The sequence below is a fragment of the Salvia splendens genome, chromosome 8 (assembly GCF_004379255.2).
Source record: "Salvia splendens isolate huo1 chromosome 8, SspV2, whole genome shotgun sequence".
NCBI lineage: Eukaryota > Viridiplantae > Streptophyta > Magnoliopsida > Lamiales > Lamiaceae > Salvia > Salvia splendens.
In genome coordinates, this window is record NC_056039.1 from 5604767 (window position 1) to 5628281 (window position 23515).

The 23515-nt window shown below is 36.5% G+C and overlaps 3 protein-coding genes, 1 non-coding gene and 1 pseudogene across 4 annotated transcripts; 2 read left to right on the forward strand and 3 right to left on the reverse strand.

The window, feature by feature from the left end:
• Positions 1-5208: 5208 nt before the first annotated feature.
• On the reverse strand, positions 5209-6353 carry LOC121743657. Its single transcript, XM_042136984.1, has 4 exons — positions 5965-6353; positions 5772-5882; positions 5621-5701; positions 5209-5534 (listed from the first exon to the last, which is right to left on the reverse strand). Exons 1-4 carry the CDS (start codon positions 6193-6195, stop codon positions 5460-5462), a joined length of 498 nt encoding a protein of 165 aa, XP_041992918.1. The 5' UTR covers positions 6196-6353; the 3' UTR covers positions 5209-5459.
• Positions 6354-8746: 2393 nt separating this feature from the next.
• Positions 8747-8818, reverse strand: TRNAG-UCC. The gene has a single exon. It is a non-coding gene; the product is annotated as a tRNA-Gly (tRNA).
• Positions 8813-13811, forward strand: LOC121745289 (annotated as a pseudogene).
• A 1329-nt stretch (positions 13812-15140) lies between these two features.
• On the forward strand, positions 15141-18373 carry LOC121743866 (U-box domain-containing protein 9-like). Its single transcript, XM_042137248.1, has 3 exons — positions 15141-15275; positions 16581-16878; positions 17182-18373. Exons 2-3 carry the CDS (start codon positions 16618-16620, stop codon positions 18214-18216), a joined length of 1296 nt encoding a protein of 431 aa, XP_041993182.1. The 5' UTR covers positions 15141-15275; positions 16581-16617; the 3' UTR covers positions 18217-18373.
• A 668-nt stretch (positions 18374-19041) lies between these two features.
• Positions 19042-22277, reverse strand: LOC121743867 (U-box domain-containing protein 9-like). Its single transcript, XM_042137249.1, has 3 exons — positions 22143-22277; positions 20540-20837; positions 19042-20233 (listed from the first exon to the last, which is right to left on the reverse strand). The coding sequence occupies exons 2-3, from the start codon at positions 20798-20800 to the stop codon at positions 19199-19201; spliced, it is 1296 nt and encodes a 431-aa protein (XP_041993183.1). The 5' UTR covers positions 20801-20837; positions 22143-22277; the 3' UTR covers positions 19042-19198.
• Between the last annotated feature and the right edge of the window lie 1238 nt (positions 22278-23515).

Sequence of the window (23515 nt, forward strand, 5' to 3'; positions counted from 1 at the left end):
CGTAATTTTTAGGTTTCCTCGACTGGCGGTGGACCAATTTCCCCCAGCATCTTGGCCATCAATGGCAGGCCACTACACTTTTCGACAATGCCATTCTTCTCATCCTTACTTAGTTTGATTTCCTCTTTACATGCATCATTGAAAATATTCAAGCAGCTGTCTCGATCCGCGAGAGGCAACAGCTTGTGCACATCGATATAGTCCGCGCCAAGCACCTCCGGCGTCCTGCTCGTGACGACGAGCGTCCCTAGCGGCCGATTCAAGAAATCGAACAGCTTATGAATCTTTTCATCCATCACAAACTTGTCCTTCTCCTTGTCTATCCACACATCGTCCAGGACGACCAAGTATCTCCCGCGGCCCAGGCGCCACCTGGAGTCGTTTCTGGTCGTCGCCAATCTTCTGGATGACCTGATCCTCGTAGCCGAGACAGCTCATCATCATCTTGAGGTAATCCTTGAGATCACGCACCTCATCCTTGTTCTTGGACAAGCAGAGCCAGAGTCTGAGGGGGAAGTGCTCCTTCACTGGAGGGTGGTTGTAGGCCAGCACTTTGCTGCGGGGCAGTTGGTTTTGGCGGAGAGGTCGTGCCACTCTGTGATGACGTTGAGGAGGTTGTAGAGCTTGTCCCTTCCCGTGCCCTTCTTCTCCTTTACCTTATCCTTCAACTCTTCACAATCGCGGAGAATGGAGTTCAACTTGGTTTTCAAGCCAGGACCCGAAGCAGCAGCCTGTGCGTCCTTGAGTTCTTTTTCTAGTTTCGTCTCGAGGAACCTCTCCACGATATCATCCATTGGTCTCGTCTCGCTTTCACGGATGTTTTCTTTTTATCTCTCGATCGCTGTGAGTTATAACCACAAGGCAGGCTAGCCCCATATAGCAAGCAAGGCATTCACTTTGCTTCTCAAGCAGCTGGTGATTCTTTTATCTTTATTCACTCTTCCAACTAACGTTTTAGAATAAAAGAAAAAGATGTGGGATGATAAAGCAGATTCAAAGAAAGAAAGAATGAAATGTTTAGATTATTTAACTACACAGATAGCATTTGTCTACATTTTCACAAATTTGAATTTTACTACTATTATAGAGCATCACTACTACTGAATTCACTTTCATGGTTTAATGATATTTCCGTCTCTTCACATATGACGTCATTATCATCGTCTACCTATTTTTATTCTTACTTTTTCGTGAGTTACTATTCATACATTCAAGGACTCGAACACCCCAACTTATCAGTAAAAGAAAACATTTCACCGCCCAACTTATTTGCCGATTAAATTATGCTTCAATATCATCATGTTGGTTCTATTAATTGGCTTATTCTTCCCCTCTTTGTACTTCCATCAAACTGACCGCCATTAACATATACTTCCTCTGTCTCACTATCTATCTCACTAAATATGAGTATTTGTTTTTCAGCATATGATTTATGTAGTGTTGTTTTGTGATTTAAGTGGAAAGATTACAAGTAAGATAATGTTGTTTTCATATTAGAAATTATTTTTTTAATGGGAGTGTAGAACAGTAAATATAGATATAAGCGGAAAAGTAAATAGACATAGTAGAGAAAGTAGAAGTGTACATATATATAGTACAAAACACTAAGCTAGGCTATGTCACATCACCGATATGAGACAGAATACTAATATTCTTAACACTCCCTCTCAAGCTGGAACATCTATATTGTCTAGCTTGGTACAAAGTTCTAAAAAATGTTTTTCCTCAAACATCGGCAACAATAGTAGTAGCCGAAACTATATGGCAGTAGTAGTTGCAGCTGTTGCATAAGTAGAGTTGCAAGGCAGAGTAGTAGTAGCTGTAGCAGAGTAGCAGCTATAGAGCAGTAGTAGCAGAAGTAGCAGATACATAGCAGTAGTAGCAACTGTAGCATATGCATGGTAGTTAGTATCAGCTGTAGTAGAGTAGCAGGAGTAGCGCAGAGCAACGGAGTAGGAGTAAAACATCAGGCAAATAAGCAGCAAGCAAATAATAGCGCAGAGTGCAACAACGTCAGAAACCCTAGTTTGGGCAGAGTAGCGGAGTAGAGGATAACAGGCAGAGTAGAGTAGAGTAGAGCATAACAGAGCCGCAATTTCGGGAAGAGTGGTATAGCAGAACCATAATTTCGGGTAGAGTGGTAGAACAGAACACTCATAATTTCGGGTAGAGTAGATTCAGAGTAGGAACGGAAGAGCAGGCAGTGGCAGAAACCATAATTTCATTTTTATTTTTTTGGTGGAAACCCTAATTTTCTAGAGACGGATTCGAGAAAAAGTAAATAGACATAGTAGAGAAAGTAGTAATGTATTTGGTATATTTTATTACTCAATGCATGCCACATATATATAGTACAAAATACTAAGCTAGGCTATATCACGATCTCTAAGACAGAATACTAATATCCTAAACAGGGAGAAACAAAAAATATGTTTCGTTTTGAATAGAACTGATGGAGTATTAACATTAGTTATGAAATCTTGTTGGGTTCTGTGCTACCAGGTTGTGCAGAAAAAGGCCCAAACAAACTTGGCCCACTTTTTATCTTTTTTTGTGATGAAGAAAAAGAGAGATGCACAAAGTGCAGCAGATTTTCTACTGCAGCGGTCACGGTTTTCGTTATGATCAGAGGTCCAAATGTTGTCCAATCATCTCAAAATTTTATCCGATGGTAGAAGACTCAATCAAGCGTCATTCTTACCAAAGGAGATGGAATTTGGACGATGGAATCTCTTGTCCAGTTTTAAAATGATTTGTGATGCAGATGGCAAATAGAAATCAAGATCCAAAACTTAGTGACACGAGTCTTTAGTTTTAGGGATTATTTATTTGTTGTGATATTTTAGAGATTATCATATCTTTTCTTATATTAGTTTATTGTTCATTAAGTTAGGGTAGTAGTTCTAGTATTATAAATAGGATAGATTGTTATCTTTTTAGTCATTGAATCTATCTATGAAATTATCGTGAAGTTGACTCAATTATTTGTGCTTCAAGAAACCCCTCTTAAGGCTGCCGACGAGATCATTCTCGCGCTCAGCCGCCCTCCGCCGGAGCAATCGCCGACCCAACGCGTTGGGCGCTCGATACCTTCGGCACCCGTTTCTTGATTGTAACTGGAATTCGACGTTGAGGAATTAGATCCTTAACAACTGGTGCTTTCATCCAGAGATCACCCTCCCACCATCTCGAATCAAAGCTACACCGCTGCCCGACGGAAAACATTCCGCGCACAGCAACTGCTTTGGTTGTCTAGCCCAGCCTGTATGCCGAGCTCTAGCCGTTGGACAACCTTACTTCTCCAACGCCTGACGGGAAGGATTCCCGCGCACCACGTCGAAGTGATCTCATCCTCCTAGTTCTATTATCATGTCCTACAACTATCATCGCCAATTCGACCACAACCATGTGTCACGCTGCTACGCCGGAGTTGGGCGCAGTGCACAATACATCCTGGATCAGCAGCAGCTATCCCGACCACCTCACCGAATGGAGCTGGTCCAGACCTGCCGCCCCACCAATTGGGATCCTCCCAGTAACCGAAGACTCATGGATTTCCAACCCTATGATCTACCACAGCCACCACATCTCCGAGAACCGCCTTCTAGACTCGAGATGCCACATCAACACACCTACAGGCAGCCACCACACAACACCAATATGGAGCGTTATGAACAATTGATCGACCTATTGGATGCCACTACCTCCAGGTTGGAATCACGTTTTGAAGAAATTGATCGACGTTTGACAAAATTACAGGCGTCAAGAGCAGCGTATAGACCACCGCCCAGGCGTCGTCCAACCTGCTGGGATCCGCCATTCCGAACGCAAGGTCATCATGTTGAAGAGATTCGCGCTCCTCCGCTGCCGGAGCCACCGCCACAGTACACGTCTTTACCATTTCAACAACCGACGCTTGTGCACACCAGCACGCCTACTTGTTGGGACACTCCCGACCAGCGCCAATCACGGGGAAGTGCGACCCATGAACAGCCCTACGGTGTGCCCCCTTATGAACAGCCGTCGCCAACACCACGACAATATTCTTGTTGGGACCCTTCAGGACAGCACACAACAGAAGCCGCTGATTCCCGACACGTCTTATATTCTGTTGAGGCAGCTGTTTCTGGAGGAAAACGAACCACTTTGCCTGGTATTAGGCCATATTTGACGTCGTATGGGGAGACGGGTGTTAATAAGGAAGTGGATCACAAAAGACTGCCCATTACATGTTCAAAGATTGATCACGCAGATGACAATGACATTAAAGCAACAACAAAGGAGCAAGTAGATGAGGTGGGTAGAACTCTCTTCTTTGGGAAGACTCTTGGAGCTGAGCCCAAAGCAATAGGGTCGTTGGATTTAAACCTTGCACCAGAGGACCAATTAAACGAGTTGCTAGGGCTACCACGTGCGAGACTCAAGATAGAGGACGAGCCTTTCAATGAGGAAAATTATGACCATCCTGCTGTCCCGCAACAACCTTCGTTGCCTGCTGCTATCTCATGCTCAATGACAAGGATTGTGGTGCAAATTGGATTTGCCATGGGAAGTGTATTGTTGAGAAAATTTTCCAAGGATTCACTTTATGTTGATAAAAGGAAATTTACATGTGATTCGGTGTTTGATGACAAGTGTGGTGGTCTTCTTGATCCAACACAATGGCAGTTCGAGATAAAGGATGGGGTACGAAATGGATCTGCATTGGCTCGAATACAGCGACCGTGCACATTTACATTTGATCCCGGAGGAGATAAATCGTCAAAACTTCTTCTTTCAACTCTTCGTTGCTTCGTGGTTCCCACCTTGAGGACAAAGTGAATTTTAACCGTGGGGGAGTTGATACGAGTCTTTAGTTTTAGGGATTATTTATTTGTTGTGATATTTTAGAGATTATCATATCTTTTCTTATATTAGTTTATTGTTCATTAAGTTAGGGTAGTAGTTCTAGTATTATACATAGGATATATTGTTATCTTTTTAGTCATTGAATCTATCTATGAAATTATCGTGAAGTTGGCTCAATTATTTGTGCTTCAAGAAACCCCTCTTAAGGCTGCCGACGAGATCATTCTCGCGCTCAGCCGCCCTCCGCCGGAGCAATCGCCGACCCAACGCGTTGGGCGCTCGATACCTTCGGCACCCGTTTCTTGATTGTAACTGGAATTCGACGTTGAGGAATTAGATCCTTAACACTTAGCTTGTGAATTCAAGAACCAAAATAAGGGTATCACATTAATTAGCCAATAATTGCACAAACTAATGATACATCGTCATGTGTAACAAAATTAGTGTATATCACAACAATAGAGCAAATTTCAAATAATTATTACACTCAGAGTCAGAAGCATATCTGTGTCTCAAACAATCTTGAAACAACATTAAACACAACATAATGCCACACCTCCTCAAAATCAGGAGTAAATTCTTGAAAAGAAAATGTTACTATTAAAAATTTCTCAGTGCAGGGCATCAATGTTCTTGCTAAGCTCCTCCAGCTTCTTCAGTCTCATTTTCTCACTTTCAGTCACCAACTGTTCAATAATTCATCAAAAAATAAATGACAATAAAAACATACACCTAAAATTCACAAAACTAAATAATTTCTTGAACAATTTACCTCAACTAGTTTGGCTATCAGCTGTCCCTTTTCCCTGTTCTTATCAGTAAGAGCCTCTAGAGCCTCTTTGTATTCTTTTTCCTGTCATTTTTAAATCATCAAATAAAAATAGGCATCAAGAATTAGAAAAGTATTCATTCACACACCACACCTTCTTCTGGCAGGTGATTCCTAAGGGCTTTAAGTCTCGATTGATGAGGTCGATTCGTTTGCGAACATTTGCTACTTCTTTTCTCATTGGATCATGCAGGCCTTCCAGCTCCTACTAGAACACAAAATGAAGAAGCTGATTGATGAAGATGAATGAGACATGTTTAATATTATTATAAACAATTTGAAATTACTTCGCGGATTAGAGCAAGGCGCTTGGTCTCTTCTTCAACGCGGCCTAGCTGCGTTTGCACTTTATCCCTGACCTCGATTTTCCTCCTCTCGATCTCCTCTTCCCTGGCGTGGAAGGCGGCTAAGGCGGAACGACTCATCTCCTCGTCTCGGTCTTCCTTCATCATGTGGTTGGGGCTGCTTGAGTTCTTCACCTTCACCATCATTTGTGCTTGTTCAACCTGTGTTGTCATTTGCTCTAACTGCTTTCTACTAACACCAATTCTACTTGTAATCTATTTATATATATGTGCTGTCTTTTTGCTTTTATGTTTTTGAATCATGATTCTCTTTCTACTGTTTACAGATGGTTTGGGGATTTATTTCTTTTTAAAACCGTTGCGAAGCCCTGTCTTTGTCCTCCTTGCTTCACAACAAATTTTTGAAACTAGACAACATTGCCATTTAATTATTTAAATCAGAACTTTCGCAATTATCTCATACAATTAAATTTCCAATGAAATATAGAACAATGCCAACTAATTTTGTCCAAAAGTCAACCGAAAATTATGATTAAAGGACAAATTTCATAGAATTTTAATTGTATGATATTTTACAAATTATACAAAAATTATGATTCAATTCTCTACCTTTTAAGGTTATGGGATTAATCAGAAGTCAATCAAAAGTTATGATTTATATTTAGTTTGGCAATTCCTTAGTCTAAGTGTTTTTAATTTTTTATATAATTTTTTTTGTTGTTTTACTATTAACAGATGAATGTTAGAACCTGCTACAAAAATTTAATTCTGAAATTCTTGGTTTAATATTTTCAATTTATGATTTTATATTTTTTAAAAATGTGTTGTTATACAAGTCTATGTATAGACAATCGGGGACCTCTTTTCTGGTGAAGATACTGTGTTCTTAAGTGGGTACGCTGCAAATTCTACTAACTACTTCACTTTGTATATGGTGGATTCTCTCAACTTATTTCAACCATATTTGAAAACCTCAATAAAAAGTTACCAAAAATAAACCAAAAGGTGTGTAAATGGCATTTGTTGAAGAGTCGCTATTGGTAAGCAAATCTTTTATTTCTTACATGTTACGCAACATTTTCATTAATACAAACAAGAGCTTATTGACATTCCATCCTTCTCACAAATCCAGATACGGTCACACTTACACACATTTTACACGCTAATTTCGGGTTTGGCTAAGCTTATTTTATAAGGTGTTTGAAGAGCTTATTAGTTTTTTTTTTAACTTTGTTCTTGCAGAGTGCTTGTGTTTAAAGTCTGTTGTACTAAATAGACGGTAAGAGTTTACCCACTTAAACATCAAAATAGAAAAACAAATTGAAAGACTTAGGTGCCAAGACAAAGTAGGAGAGAAATCCTCTCTTTATCAGTTAATTATTACACTTCAAGCTGAGGCTTGTGTTAGGGACTTCAACTTTTGCAACTTTTATTCTCGTATTGTTATTTAGTAGAAAATCGATTTCGACAAAAAGAAAAGATCAATACTTTTTTTCAATTAAGTTTTTTAATTGGTTTGTTTTCAAGTGGAACAGTTGAAAGAACCCTAATTTTGAATTGATGAATATGTGTTGCTACTTTTAAGATTTTGTATAAGATGTTTTGATTGTGAGGTTGTATTAATAATGTACCAATTGAGAACTTATCTTGCGTAAAGTAGATATTATTGCTATTCTTATTGCAAAATCGCCATCTGTTTTAATTTTTCATCATTAATTAGGCCCACATTTATTCTGTACAGTATGTTGTAACAAATTTGAAAGCATTTGTACGAGGCAGATTGTCTAGATTTCCCACATAAAGTTTTAAGGAAACAACTCCCTTTTTTTTCTTATCATTTTTTATGGTTATTTAGTTTGAAACTTACAGTCAACTAACAGTCAAAAGACATGCAAACAAAGCAAATTCCAGCAACTATTCAAATAAAATAAGTTCAGAAAAAAGCAATAGGCAAAATAACTCATTTTATTAATTATATAAAATTAAAATTACTACATTTAGCATAATTAGATTTAATTAATAGTATATGGATCCCTTGTAAAGATGAGGGTGAATGATTTCCTTAAATATAACTTGGCCTATGATAATTTATTCCTTATCATTGCCCATGTTGGCTGGGTTCTCATATTCCAAAGAAAATGATCAGATTTTCTTCTCCCAATTGGAAACATTTTCCTCAATTTCACAACAATAGTATAGGCTGCAGTGTACATGTGTTAGGCTGTGTAGGATGCCATTTTTCTTGTGTAGCTTTGCTATTCTTTTCTATTTACTTTTTGTATCACATGGAGTCAATTATTTTTGAGTGATTAATCCAAGTTTTGGTTTTAGTTAGTTTTACTGCATTTTTGTAATGATGAGATGGGAGCTGCAGAAACAGAATGAAATTTAGTATGATAGGAGAAATGATTTCACAGAAATTATTGCCTCCAAAAATAGGAAGCTTTATGCTGTCTTCATGATTATGAAGCATGTGATGGTGTATAATTGTGTGGCAATAGTTACTCCAAGTTAAATGGAGATCTTTATTACTACATTCCAAAAGAAATATAAATAAATCTTTATGAAATGAATTTTAAATATAAATAACTTGGATGTTGATGGGGCCTTGTCTGCCTACTTGTTTTCACTTATGACCATCTATAGTTATTATAGCAGTCATTAATCTAAAATAAGCTGATTTCAAAGGTAAAGATAATGTAACTGACTTCTGTTATATTCGAGTAAACAATTTTAGTAGGAAAAGAAAATATAAAAATAAAGGTGCGTTTGCCGGGAGTCGAACCCGGATCTATTGCTTGGAAGGCAATTATCCTAACCGTTGGACTACAAACGCTGGATGACATTTTATCATCAATTTCTGTATTTATTTTGAACTAGTATAATTTTAACAGACATTATCCATCGTTTCCTTCCTCTCTTCCGCCGTGTCAACCCTCTATCTCGTGGCGGCTTTGCCCAAATTCCGCCTGCAGTTCCCTTTAGACTCCCTCGACAAAAAGTCTCCAATAATTAATAAAGAAAAAAGGCCACCTCCACAAATCAAGTGAGCAACTAGATCAACTGTTTTTCTGTTTCAGAAAATCTCTCTCTTTTTTTTAATTGTGCGAATTGGGAACTTTTTAGATACGGGTGTTTGGCTTCTCCAGTTTTTTCCTATTGGTGAAATAAAAAATTATGCGGTACTTGAAATGAAGGCGATGGCATGATTTTTGCAAATCGCGTGAGGTTTTTTTTTGTTTTCGTTTTTCGTCACTTTGCTACCGCCGGATTATGCAGCTTTATTATTTCTCTGATTAGGGTTTGTTTGGATTGAGTCATCAAGCAACGCATGCGAAAAGGGGGATACAGCACTACGAATTGGAAAACATGATAGGTTTTACTATACTAGATTGAACTAGTTCATTTGCTCGACCCATGGTCTATGTTGAATTGTATCATACTCAAACTTAGAAATTGATGTTTTGTATTTATACATTTATGTATTGGTTTGTTTGTCTTGTTTACATGTTGTCAATGGTTATGTCATTTATTTTTGTAGGAATATTGAAGCTCAGACGATTGCCAAACTATATTTTCACAGTTCCAATGGCTGTCTCACCCTCGGAAGCAGCCCCTCGAGTTTTGCCTGGGCCGGTGCCATTTCAGGTCTTTAGAAATTTGAGATCAGCTTCACGGCTTTCCTTCAAGTATGGTAGATAAAATGATGGATCCTTAATTATCACAAAAGAACCAAGGCAATTGGTTAAATTCTTTGCGTTGCAATTGCATCGGGAGAGAAAGTGCTCAAGAGACTTCTAGAGAGGACACAAGTAAAAGATTGGTTAATGATATAGCCAAGGATCTTGATGATCAAAGGTTTGAAGCAGCACAACATTTGAAACGTGAGAAGGAAGGCCCTCGGCGTGGTGATGAAGCTGCATTTGATACTGCAGTTGGCCAAACTATTAGTAGAATGGATGCAAATTCTTTGGAGGAAGAAGCGTGGAATCTATTGCGAGCATCAATGGTGTATTATTGTGGCAGCCCAGTCGGGACCATTGCTGCAAATGATCCAAGTGACTCGAATATGCTTAACTATGATCAAGTGTTTATACGTGATTTTGTACCTTCGGGAATTGCGTTCCTGTTGAATGGAGAATATGAAATTGTTAGGAACTTCATCCTTCACACGCTTCAGCTGCAGGTAATGTGATGTTCATTATTCTGATTAGCCATATTTGAATATGCCACTTACAGGCCCTTAACGCTACTATTGGTTCTCTTATATCACAGTATTACTATCCAAAATAAATGAGTTATCCATTTTATCATGTTGGTTACTTTTGGTGGCAACATTATCACCAATTCTATGCTTTGAAAGGAAAGCACGGGGTTATTTGATTTTATTAATTACTATAAGGCATCACACTCGCACATTACACTTTTGCATGTTCATGAGCTATCTACTGACTTTCTCTGTGCACTCTTAGGGCCACTGGAATTAATTAATGCATTCCAAGTTGTATTTACTTATTATATGTACATTAAAGTTTTAGAAATCCAATTGCTCTTTACATTGTTTTGTGCTGCCTGTGATACGATCCCACATCGGTTTCACACGAAAGTGTGGAATAGCATATAATAGGGAGTCAACCCTTTACCTTTGACCATGGTTTTGGGTTAAGTTAGGGCTTCCTATCTTATATGCTTATCAATTTGGTGCGGTGAACGTGGATCCGGATGTCCTACGGAAAGGGGCTACCCGTAGGTGTGACCAAGGGGTGCCACCGAAAAAAACGTGGGCCCGAAAGGAAAAAGGGCCGTAAAGCGGATGGTGGGCCCGTGGCGTGTGCCGTCCGTGGACGTCCGGTTTAAAAGAGGGATGGATTGATACGATCCCACATCGGTTTCACACGAAAGTGTGGAATAGCATATAATAGGGAGTCAACCCTTTACCTTTGACCATGGTTTTGGGTTAAGTTAGGGCTTCCTATCTTATATGCTTATCAGCCTGGTTCATTGGTTGCCATGATTGCATCTGTTTTTAAATAGTTGTACATAATAATGCAAGCTTCTAAATTATAGGAGTACCTGTCAACTTTAATCTGGATCTGAAATATTAAAGATTTCCTTTATACCCTGCATTGGTGCTTTTCACATTTCCTGGGCTATAGAGAAATTAAGGTACAATGAAAGAGAAAGGTGATTGATGTATGGCTAAAGACTAACAGTGGAACATCATAAAAAATTATCATAGCAAAATTGACTTTCTGTATTTTTGGTCTTGCTGATTTTTGCTTTGAATATATGAACAGAGTTGGGAGAAAACTATAGATTGCCATAGTCCTGGACAAGGACTAATGCCAGCAAGTTTTAAAGTACGAGTTGTGCCACTAGATGGTGATGATTCTGCAACTGAAGAGGTGTTAGATCCTGACTTTGGAGAGGCTGCAATTGGTCGGGTGGCACCAGTTGATTCTGGTTTGTACATTTTGCTCCCATTCTGACATTTCTGACTATCTGGACATGTTGAAAATCATTACTGTGCTGCTCAGGTTTGTGGTGGATCATATTGTTACGTGCATATGGAAAAAGTTCAGGTGACCTTTCTGTCCAGCAAAGGATTGATGTACAGACTGGCATTAAGATGATTTTAAAGCTCTGTTTGGCAGATGGTTTCGATATGTTTCCAACCTTGTTAGTTACAGATGGATCGTGCATGATAGATCGCCGTATGGGAATCCATGGCCACCCACTCGAAATTCAGGTTTTCTTTATTCTTTCTTCTATTGTATGCCATGGCTATAAAATGCCTTATTATACAAGGTTTTCTGTCCTCTGTAGCAAAATGTTCATATGTAAGTGTTCATGATTAAATGAAATTGTTCCCAGCCCTGCGCCTATTTGATCCTAGGTCAAGAAAGATACTAAGCGTTGGCTGTATATCACTAAGACTTTGCTTTTAAGAATCTTAAGAAAGAGATTCCTAGTAGTATTTATCTAATGAAACACAATTACTGAATTTTAACCAACTAACTTTAAATTATGCATAGATGTGCTTCCATCCCCTCGTTTTCTTCTAGATGGATCTTTTTTCAGCTTCTAATTTTATTTGGTGGAAACATGATATTTGATCCCCATTTGGACTTTTCAGTTAGTATTCCTTTTGATCTTGCAGGCATTGTTCTATTCAGCTCTGCTTTGTGCACGTGAGATGCTTGCTCCTGAGGAAGCTTCTGCAGACCTCACGATGGCACTGAACAACCGGTTAGTTGCTTTATCAATTCACATCCGGGAGTACTACTGGATTGATATGAAGAAACTGAATGAAATTTATCGATACAAGACAGAGGAGTACTCATTTGATGCAATCAACAAGTTCAACATCTACCCAGATCAAATTTCTCCCTGGCTTGTGGATTGGATGCCCCAAAGAGGAGGCTATCTTATTGGAAACCTGCACACATGGACTTCCGATTCTTCTCACTTGGAAATCTATGGGCTATAGTATGCAGCCTTGTCACCACTCAGCAGTCGCATGCTATATTGGATCTTATTGAAGCCAAATGGTCGGATCTTGTTAGCAACATGCCGTTAAAAATTTGTTATCCAGCCTTAGAGGGTCAGGAATGGAGCATAATCACAGGAAGTGATCCAAAGAACACGTAATGTTTTCTTCTTTAAGTCTCTTGTTGCATTAGTTGGACTTTGTTTTTCACAGTATGATATATATTGTTGGTTTTTGTGCAGGCCTTGGTCTTACCACAATGGAGGTTCGTGGCCTACATTGCTCTGGCAGGTAAAGTCCAATCTGTTACACACACTTCTTGTTCATGCTAGTTTTGTTCTTGTTTTCCCATGGATTAATCTATCACAATTATTCTTCAAATTATAGAGTTGAATGTACTGCATAAACACGGCACAGTAATTTGCTGAGGGTTACTCTAAAAAAAGATTGTAGGCTCGAATGCATTTGAAGATATCTGCTTATGCTATCTGATTCACTTGTTTATGTTCCGCATCAGTCATCATTTGAATTCAGTGTTTCAAAATGACCCTATTGCAAGCAAGATATCAACTGGAAAAGGATTGTTGAGCAAAATTACTAGTTTTGTGATACTAACAATCCCATGCTCTTATTTGCTGTATATCATGGTTGCTGTTATGTGAACACACAGACTACAACCGGTGTTACTTACTTCCCTCTATGACCAATAGTTGAACTGCAAGTTCGTTTTGTTTTTCTAATCCTTGAAATCTTTGGTCTTTCAGCTGACAGTGGCATGCTTAAAAATTAATAGACCAGAGATTGCTGAAAATGCAATCAAGATTGCTGAAAAACGTCTGGCAAAGGATAAGTGGCCAGAGTACTACGACACCAAGGGAGCAAGATTCATAGGGAAACAGGCGCGACTGTTCCAAAGCTGGTCTATTGCAGGTTATCTGGTGACAAAACTCCTCATGAAAAACCCAAGTGCTGCTAACATTCTAGTGAAAGTTGAAGATGCAGAGCTTTTGAATGTCTTCTCGTGTGCACTGAATGCTAATCCAAGGGGAAAACGTCGAAAGGGACCCAAACAGAGCTTTATCATATGACTTGCTGCTATATAATCCCGAGTATCTTTCCACTTGTGGTTGCAGATTTTTAAGCCGGCAAGAAATCTCATCATGTTTTTTCATGAGTTGCCCCTCAAATTCTTGTGTCAAATTCTAAAGTCACTATACATAAAATAAGCCCTGATATGTATATGTATATGTATATGTATATTAAAGTGACAATCTGACTTGCTATATCCTATCAACATATATTTTACAAATGAAAATACAGTATAAAATTTCACTTCCAACTACATATAGTACTACTATACACAGACATAATCTTCAAATAAACAAGATAAAAATAATCATATTAAGGAGTCATTTAAAATTAGATAGGATTTCTTTTACATTTTCTTGATTATTAATTAAATTTTTGTAACAGTGAACATTATAAATTAAATTTACTATGGTAGTGTTTGGTTTCATAGATAAAATGGTACCGAGATATATTCTAAGATTAAATTGTAAAATTATTTTTGTTATAGAGTTGAATATAAGTAATTATCACATGATTATTCATTTAAGAATTGAGTTGTGGGATTCAATGTCATGAATCGAACACACTACATATTTTATCTCGAGATATAATCTTGCAAACCTATATGAATGATTACATATTATTTTAAAATATAATTGTAATTAATAATAATAAGATTATCTAAAAGTTCATTTTGTTACATTAAATCCTCTCTATTATATCATGAAATTAAGTTATGAAGTAATTAAGTTATGATCATACTTTTTATTTATGCAGATTGTCTTATATAGTACTACTACATATCAAGAAAAAAGATAAGCAGTTCAATCAAATTTAAATGTCTAGAGTAATATGATTATTCTTTTTTATTATTCACTTAAAGATTATGTATATATGTTTATTTACATAAAGATTAGCATAGTTTCCATAATTTAATATTATGCTTTATCTGAAAAATTAAATATGTTTCCATAATTTATATATTTAGTTGGAAGTGAAATTTTATATATTACCACTTATTAAAAATGTATTAATAAGACATACCCAATGAGATTGCTATGTTGGTATACTATCACCACTGAATATTTTTTTCAATTACGAAATGTATACCAAATTCTATTTCTTAATTGTCAAGATTTATGATCTCCGAAATTTCTCAAGGAGCAAAGAGTTGTAACGCTCCAAAATTTAAAAGTTGATTTGAGTGAGTACAATAAGAATAAAATAATAGGAGTACTATAAATTTTTAAAAAATAACGGTATATAATTTTAAATCAATCTGTAATATACTCCCTCCGTCCCGCACTACTCGCACATTTCCTTTTGGGTACGGAGATTAAGGAATGAGTGATAGACAAAGTCAACAATTACGACTGTAGGTATAAATTGTTACTAAAAATGGAAAGAGTGCAAATAACTTGGGACGCCCAGAAAGGAAATAAGTGCAAGTAGTGCGGGACGGAGGGAGTACTAAAATATGAGAAGTTAAATAATGTTCGGCCTTTTCATTTTAATTGTTACTTAGTGCATGCATAGTTATTGAGTAGTTAGTTGTTAAAACTAGATAATCAGTTGGGTTATCTTTAGTTACGTAGTAAGTGCGACCAGAAGAAATAACAAAACACACCCTCTCTCTAGGGATAACACAGACACACTCAAAACACACACTCTCTCTTCTCTAGGGATTTCAAAGCTCAAGCTTCAACACCCAAGATCAGATCCTAGCGAAATTAAGGTAGGAATTCTAGTGTCGAATTCTAAGTCACTATAAATAATGTTTTTTTAATTAACTATGGTCTTCCGCGAATTAATTACCATATCTGTGTGTAACTTCTTAGCCTCACGAAATGTGCCGCCAAATTCTATTTCTAAATTGTCTAGATTTATGATCCCCATCACAACTGAATGTTATAGTAAGCTATTTTAAATGCTTGTGTATTGATTCACGTTCTTGGAGGGGAGGGCTTAAAGCCCTTACCCATTCTTTTTGTTTCTTCTATTGTTAACATTTTTACAAAAATTGAAATGTATCTTCAGCCCTTGCCAAACTAAAGTGGTTTAAGACTAAATCATCATAAGTTGTATGGTGAGAAGGGGATGAACAATCCAGAAATAAAAAATTGGAGAAGATGAAATGAACTACAGTGGCTACTGAGGTGGATTGAGGAAGAAGATGACATGATGAAATAAGTTAATACTAAAATAATTAATATTAATACTAGTATTATTCTAAAATTTTGCTTGTGCTTAATGTGACAAGGTGTTCTGTTTCTTAAAAAAATGTCGGTTCATTTGTTGGCCGTTGATTTAAATTACATGTGCAATACTTTCTTAAAATTCATTACAATTTGTTTGAAGTATACTACTATGGATTTCTTTGAAAAATGTGCTGTGTTAAATTTGTGCTGTAGATTTAAATTACATGTGCAATACTTTCTTAAAATTCATTACGATTTGTTTGAAAAATGTGCTGTGTTAAATTTGTACTTTTATTTAGAGTGTTAACTAAATTTCAAATTCCAATTAATGAGTTCAACAAAATTTAAATTTTCTTCTCCACTACAACTCTTTCGTGCATCATAATTTACTAAGTATTATTTCAATTTTCTTTGCAAATAATCTATGCAAACTCAAAATTGGTTTTCTTAGTGACTTTAAACCATAAGATAAGATTTTCTCTTTTTTCCATTTAATTTGCAAAAATATTCTATTTTATTTTTACTATATATTTTTATTATAAAAATTACTCCATCTGTTTTCAAATTTTCATTTTGATATGTCCACAAAAATTAGTGTCATTTTTATTTATGGAATTTTTTTCACGAATTTTCTCCTTCTCTCTTGTGCTTTACCCACAGTGTCTCTTTAAACTTGTTCGGTCCACAGGTAAGACTATTTTTAATTTCTCGTTGGCCGTACTAAGTAAAGGTCCTGCCAACAAAAATTCTTACGTCCGCCCTTGATTACCTGTTGTAACATAGTTACTGATGTTACAGTTTTGGTCGAAACTAAGCTGTTCTTTTGCTTACTTGTTTTGTAGGACTAAATCAAGAAAAGAAAAGAGATTGTGAGGTGAAATGGACGAAAGGGATGGTGAAATTATTATGAAAGTGGTCGACTGGAAGAAAAGGATGCGGGAAAGGTTGCAGGATGTCTTGGGTGTGGAGGGTGACCTCAGCCTTGATAAGCTAGACAAGACACGTGATATACTCGTTGCATTGAAGCGTTTGAAACTCAACAAAGATGAAGATACGATCTCCTTCGAGGTGCCAGAGAGGTTCAAGTGCCCGCTATCCAAGAAACTCATGAGGGATCCCGTCCTTCTTTCCACTGGACTGGTTCAATTTCCACTATTTATCTTATAGTTTATTTAGAATTAACTTATGATTTTCAACTTGTTTGGAATTGTGAGTGTGTTAATTATGGTTGTGTGCCAATGCATGGGCGTTTTTATGTTCTTTGTTTGGTTATTGGAGGGAGAATTTTTAGGATTGCTATGTGCATATATGGTCTGGTCTTATGCTGTTTATCAAGTGTGTTCACATACATATTTGAGTATATTCTCGTTCTCTTGTCGATTTTCTATCTTTTTCTATTACATATTTTAGTTTTGTTTGTTGATAAGATACTTTAATATGCAGACAGATGATCGTGAAGAGTTGCTTAAATCTGAGGATTTGATACACACACCACCCTCACCTATAATCAGAAATCAACGGATGCGCGGAATGATATCCACTTGGTGCCAAAATCGGGCAATCGAAATAATACCACGGTGTAATCCCGAGACACAAGATTTCATATGCATGATGCAGATGATTTCATCCGCGTCATCATTGAAGAAGCAACTTGAATATGCCGTCAAAGTGGAAAATGTAACACATTTTTCGCATTCTCGGGTCAAATTTCTTGAATCGGAAGATTCTGTAGTAGTTCTTGTCCGTGTCCTGTCTGAAGCTAGCACCAAGCATGAAGATTTGCGCGAGAAAATTCTCGAAATTTTCTGGAACATATGCATTGATAATGAAACAAAGAAACGTGTTGCCGAAACTCCCGGTGCAATTGAGTTACTCGTGGACAACACAAGACACGGAAACAACAGTATGTTGAGGACTCATGCTATTAGTACACTGGAATTATTGTCCAAACTTGACTCGATCAAGGAAATCATTGGTCAATGTGGTGTCTTTCACTACCTCATAGATCAATTAGGAGCTCATGGTGAGTGGGACCGGGCAGATGCTGTAGGTTTGATTCGTGATCTGTGTACCATCCCGAATAACATAAAAAGAGCAATAGACGAAGGTTTAATAGAAGCTTTAGTGGAATATATCGATGGTGGTGGTGAAAGCACCATGAGCTTAATGTTTTATCTTCTTGAAACACTTTCCCTCGATATCAATGTGACACGCAGGATATGCAATATCAATCTCGATGTCAATCCAATTCAATGGTTGTTCAGTACAATAAAGTATGCTGGCACTCCAACCACTAGAGGGCGGATTTTGGCTATCCTGTACAATATCCTATGCAATCATGATGACATGTGGCGGATGATTAATAGTATGGAAATGTCATATGGCAAGCTTTCATTACTCTTGCAAGAAGGTACTCCTGAGGTCTCGTTAAATGCCAGCAGAATCTTAGAGCTGGTGGCCAGGTTGAAGGCCGGCTAAGTTGAGATTTAGAGCTTATGGTGTTGATTAGTTATTTAGTAGCAACCTTTTGTAGGGTGAAAGAAGTATGAACACAAGTGTTACACTACTTTCTATATGTGTTGAACATCGGATTTCTTTGCATTATTGTTGGAAATTAATGGATACACTTTGCCCTCATTCTGGCTATCTGGGCATGTTCAGCATCATTAATACTGTGCTGCTCAGGTTTGTGGTGGATCATATTGTTATGTGCATGTGGAAAAAGTTGAGGAAACCTTTCTATACTTAATGATTTTAAAGCGGTTTAGATTTCTTTATTCTCTCTTTTTATACTTTTTTGTGTTTTGGTTGCTGTCATGTTCGTTCATATGCAAGCGTCCCGTTGGTCCTAGGTAGTAAAAGTTTGCTGTAGAGTGTAGATCATCACTAAGATTAGGCTTTGATGGATCTTTTATCCCCATTTGGCCTTTTCAGTTAGTATATCTTGCAGGTATTGTTGTATGCTCAGCAGCAAGCATAGAACAATACCTGCAAGATATACTAACTGAAAAGGCCAAATGGGGATAAAAGATCCATCAAAGCCTAATCTTAGTGATGATCTACACTCTACAGCAAACTTTTACTACCTAGGACCAACGGGACGCTTGCATATGAACGAACATGACAGCAACCAAAACACAAAAAAGTATAAAAAGAGAGAATAAAGAAATCTAAACCGCTTTAAAATCATTAAGTATAGAAAGGTTTCCTCAACTTTTTCCACATGCACATAACAATATGATCCACCACAAACCTGAGCAGCACAGTATTAATGATGCTGAACATGCCCAGATAGCCAGAATGAGGGCAAAGTGTATCCATTAATTTCCAACAATAATGCAAAGAAATCCGATGTTCAACACATATAGAAAGTAGTGTAACACTTGTGTTCATACTTCTTTCACCCTACAAAAGGTTGCTACTAAATAACTAATCAACACCATAAGCTCTAAATCTCAACTTAGCCGGCCTTCAACCTGGCCACCAGCTCTAAGATTCTGCTGGCATTTAACGAGACCTCAGGAGTACCTTCTTGCAAGAGTAATGAAAGCTTGCCATATGACATTTCCATACTATTAATCATCCGCCACATGTCATCATGATTGCATAGGATATTGTACAGGATAGCCAAAATCCGCCCTCTAGTGGTTGGAGTGCCAGCATACTTTATTGTACTGAACAACCATTGAATTGGATTGACATCGAGATTGATATTGCATATCCTGCGTGTCACATTGATATCGAGGGAAAGTGTTTCAAGAAGATAAAACATTAAGCTCATGGTGCTTTCACCACCACCATCGATATATTCCACTAAAGCTTCTATTAAACCTTCGTCTATTGCTCTTTTTATGTTATTCGGGATGGTACACAGATCACGAATCAAACCTACAGTATCTGCCCGGTCCCACTCACCATGAGCTCCTAATTGATCTATGAGGTAGTGAAAGACACCACATTGACCAATGATTTCCTTGATCGAGTCAAGTTTGGACAATAATTCCAGTGTACTAATAGCATGAGTCCTCAACATACTGTTGTTTCCGTGTCTTGTGTTGTCCACGAGTAACTCAATTGCACCGGGAGTTTCGGCAACACGTTTCTTTGTTTCATTATCAATGCATATGTTCCAGAAAATTTCGAGAATTTTCTCGCGCAAATCTTCATGCTTGGTGCTAGCTTCAGACAGGACACGGACAAGAACTACTACAGAATCTTCCGATTCAAGAAATTTGACCCGAGAATGCGAAAAATGTGTTACATTTTCCACTTTGACGGCATATTCAAGTTGCTTCTTCAATGATGACGCGGATGAAATCATCTGCATCATGCATATGAAATCTTGTGTCTCGGGATTACACCGTGGTATTATTTCGATTGCCCGATTTTGGCACCAAGTGGATATCATTCCGCGCATCCGTTGATTTCTGATTATAGGTGAGGGTGGTGTGTGTATCAAATCCTCAGATTTAAGCAACTCTTCACGATCATATGTCTGCCATATTAAAGTATCTTATCAACAAACAAAACTAAAATATGTAATAGAAAAAGATAGAAAATCGACAAGAGAACGAGAATATACTCAAATATGTATGTGAACATACTTGATAAACAGCATAAGACCAGACCATATATGCACATAGCAATCCTAAAATTTCTCCCTCCAATAACCAAACAAAGAACATAAAAACGCCCATGCATTGGCACACATAACCATAATTAACACACTCACAATTCCAAACAAGTTGAAAATCATAAGTTAATTCTAAATAAACTATAAGATAAATAGTGGAAATTGAACCAGTCCAGTGGAAAGAAGGACGGGATCCCTCATGAGTTTCTTGGATAGCGGGCACTTGAACCTCTCTGGCACCTCGAAGGAGATCGTATCTTCATCTTTGTTGAGTTTCAAACGCTTCAATGCAACGAGTATATCACGTGTCTTGTCTAGCTTATCAAGGCTGAGGTCACCCTCCACACCCAAGACATCCTGCAACCTTTCCCGCATCCTTTTCTTCCAGTCGACCACTTTCATAATAATTTCACCATCCCTTTCGTCCATTTCACCTCACAATCTCTTTTCTTTTCTTGATTTAGTCCTACAAAACAAGTAAGCAAAAGAACAGCTTAGTTTCGACCAAAACTGTAACATCAGTAACTATGTTACAACAGGTAATCAAGGGCGGACGTAAGAATTTTTGTTGGCAGGACCTTTACTTAGTACGGCCAACGAGAAATTAAAAATAGTCTTACCTGTGGACCGAACAAGTTTAAAGAGACACTGTGGGTAAAGCACAAGAGAGAAGGAGAAAATTCGTGAAAAAAATTCCATAAATAAAAATGACACTAATTTTTGTGGACATATCAAAATGAAAATTTGAAAACAGATGGAGTAATTTTTATAATAAAAATATATAGTAAAAATAAAATAGAATATTTTTGCAAATTAAATGGAAAAAAGAGAAAATCTTATCTTATGGTTTAAAGTCACTAAGAAAACCAATTTTGAGTTTGCATAGATTATTTGCAAAGAAAATTGAAATAATACTTAGTAAATTATGATGCACGAAAGAGTTGTAGTGGAGAAGAAAATTTAAATTTTGTTGAACTCATTAATTGGAATTTGAAATTTAGTTAACACTCTAAATAAAAGTACAAATTTAACACAGCACATTTTTCAAACAAATCGTAATGAATTTTAAGAAAGTATTGCACATGTAATTTAAATCTACAGCACAAATTTAACACAGCACATTTTTCAAAGAAATCCATAGTAGTATACTTCAAACAAATTGTAATGAATTTTAAGAAAGTATTGCACATGTAATTTAAATCAACGGCCAACAAATGAACCGACATTTTTTTAAGAAACAGAACACCTTGTCACATTAAGCACAAGCAAAATTTTAGAATAATACTAGTATTAATATTAATTATTTTAGTATTAACTTATTTCATCATGTCATCTTCTTCCTCAATCCACCTCAGTAGCCACTGTAGTTCATTTCATCTTCTCCAATTTTTTATTTCTGGATTGTTCATCCCCTTCTCACCATACAACTTATGATGATTTAGTCTTAAACCACTTTAGTTTGGCAAGGGCTGAAGATACATTTCAATTTTTGTAAAAATGTTAACAATAGAAGAAACAAAAAGAATGGGTAAGGGCTTTAAGCCCTCCCCTCCAAGAACGTGAATCAATACACAAGCATTTAAAATAGCTTACTATAACATTCAGTTGTGATGGGGATCATAAATCTAGACAATTTAGAAATAGAATTTGGCGGCACATTTCGTGAGGCTAAGAAGTTACACACAGATATGGTAATTAATTCGCGGAAGACCATAGTTAATTAAAAAAACATTATTTATAGTGACTTAGAATTCGACACTAGAATTCCTACCTTAATTTCGCTAGGATCTGATCTTGGGTGTTGAAGCTTGAGCTTTGAAATCCCTAGAGAAGAGAGAGTGTGTGTTTTGAGTGTGTCTGTGTTATCCCTAGAGAGAGGGTGTGTTTTGTTATTTCTTCTGGTCGCACTTACTACGTAACTAAAGATAACCCAACTGATTATCTAGTTTTAACAACTAACTACTCAATAACTATGCATGCACTAAGTAACAATTAAAATGAAAAGGCCGAACATTATTTAACTTCTCATATTTTAGTACTCCCTCCGTCCCGCACTACTTGCACTTATTTCCTTTCTGGGCGTCCCAAGTTATTTGCACTCTTTCCATTTTTAGTAACAATTTATACCTACAGTCGTAATTGTTGACTTTGTCTATCACTCATTCCTTAATCTCCGTACCCAAAAGGAAATGTGCGAGTAGTGCGGGACGGAGGGAGTATATTACAGATTGATTTAAAATTATATACCGTTATTTTTTAAAAATTTATAGTACTCCTATTATTTTATTCTTATTGTACTCACTCAAATCAACTTTTAAATTTTGGAGCGTTACAACTCTTTGCTCCTTGAGAAATTTCGGAGATCATAAATCTTGACAATTAAGAAATAGAATTTGGTATACATTTCGTAATTGAAAAAAATATTCAGTGGTGATAGTATACCAACATAGCAATCTCATTGGGTATGTCTTATTAATACATTTTTAATAAGTGGTAATATATAAAATTTCACTTCCAACTAAATATATAAATTATGGAAACATATTTAATTTTTCAGATAAAGCATAATATTAAATTATGGAAACTATGCTAATCTTTATGTAAATAAACATATATACATAATCTTTAAGTGAATAATAAAAAAGAATAATCATATTACTCTAGACATTTAAATTTGATTGAACTGCTTATCTTTTTTCTTGATATGTAGTAGTACTATATAAGACAATCTGCATAAATAAAAAGTATGATCATAACTTAATTACTTCATAACTTAATTTCATGATATAATAGAGAGGATTTAATGTAACAAAATGAACTTTTAGATAATCTTATTATTATTAATTACAATTATATTTTAAAATAATATGTAATCATTCATATAGGTTTGCAAGATTATATCTCGAGATAAAATATGTAGTGTGTTCGATTCATGACATTGAATCCCACAACTCAATTCTTAAATGAATAATCATGTGATAATTACTTATATTCAACTCTATAACAAAAATAATTTTACAATTTAATCTTAGAATATATCTCGGTACCATTTTATCTATGAAACCAAACACTACCATAGTAAATTTAATTTATAATGTTCACTGTTACAAAAATTTAATTAATAATCAAGAAAATGTAAAAGAA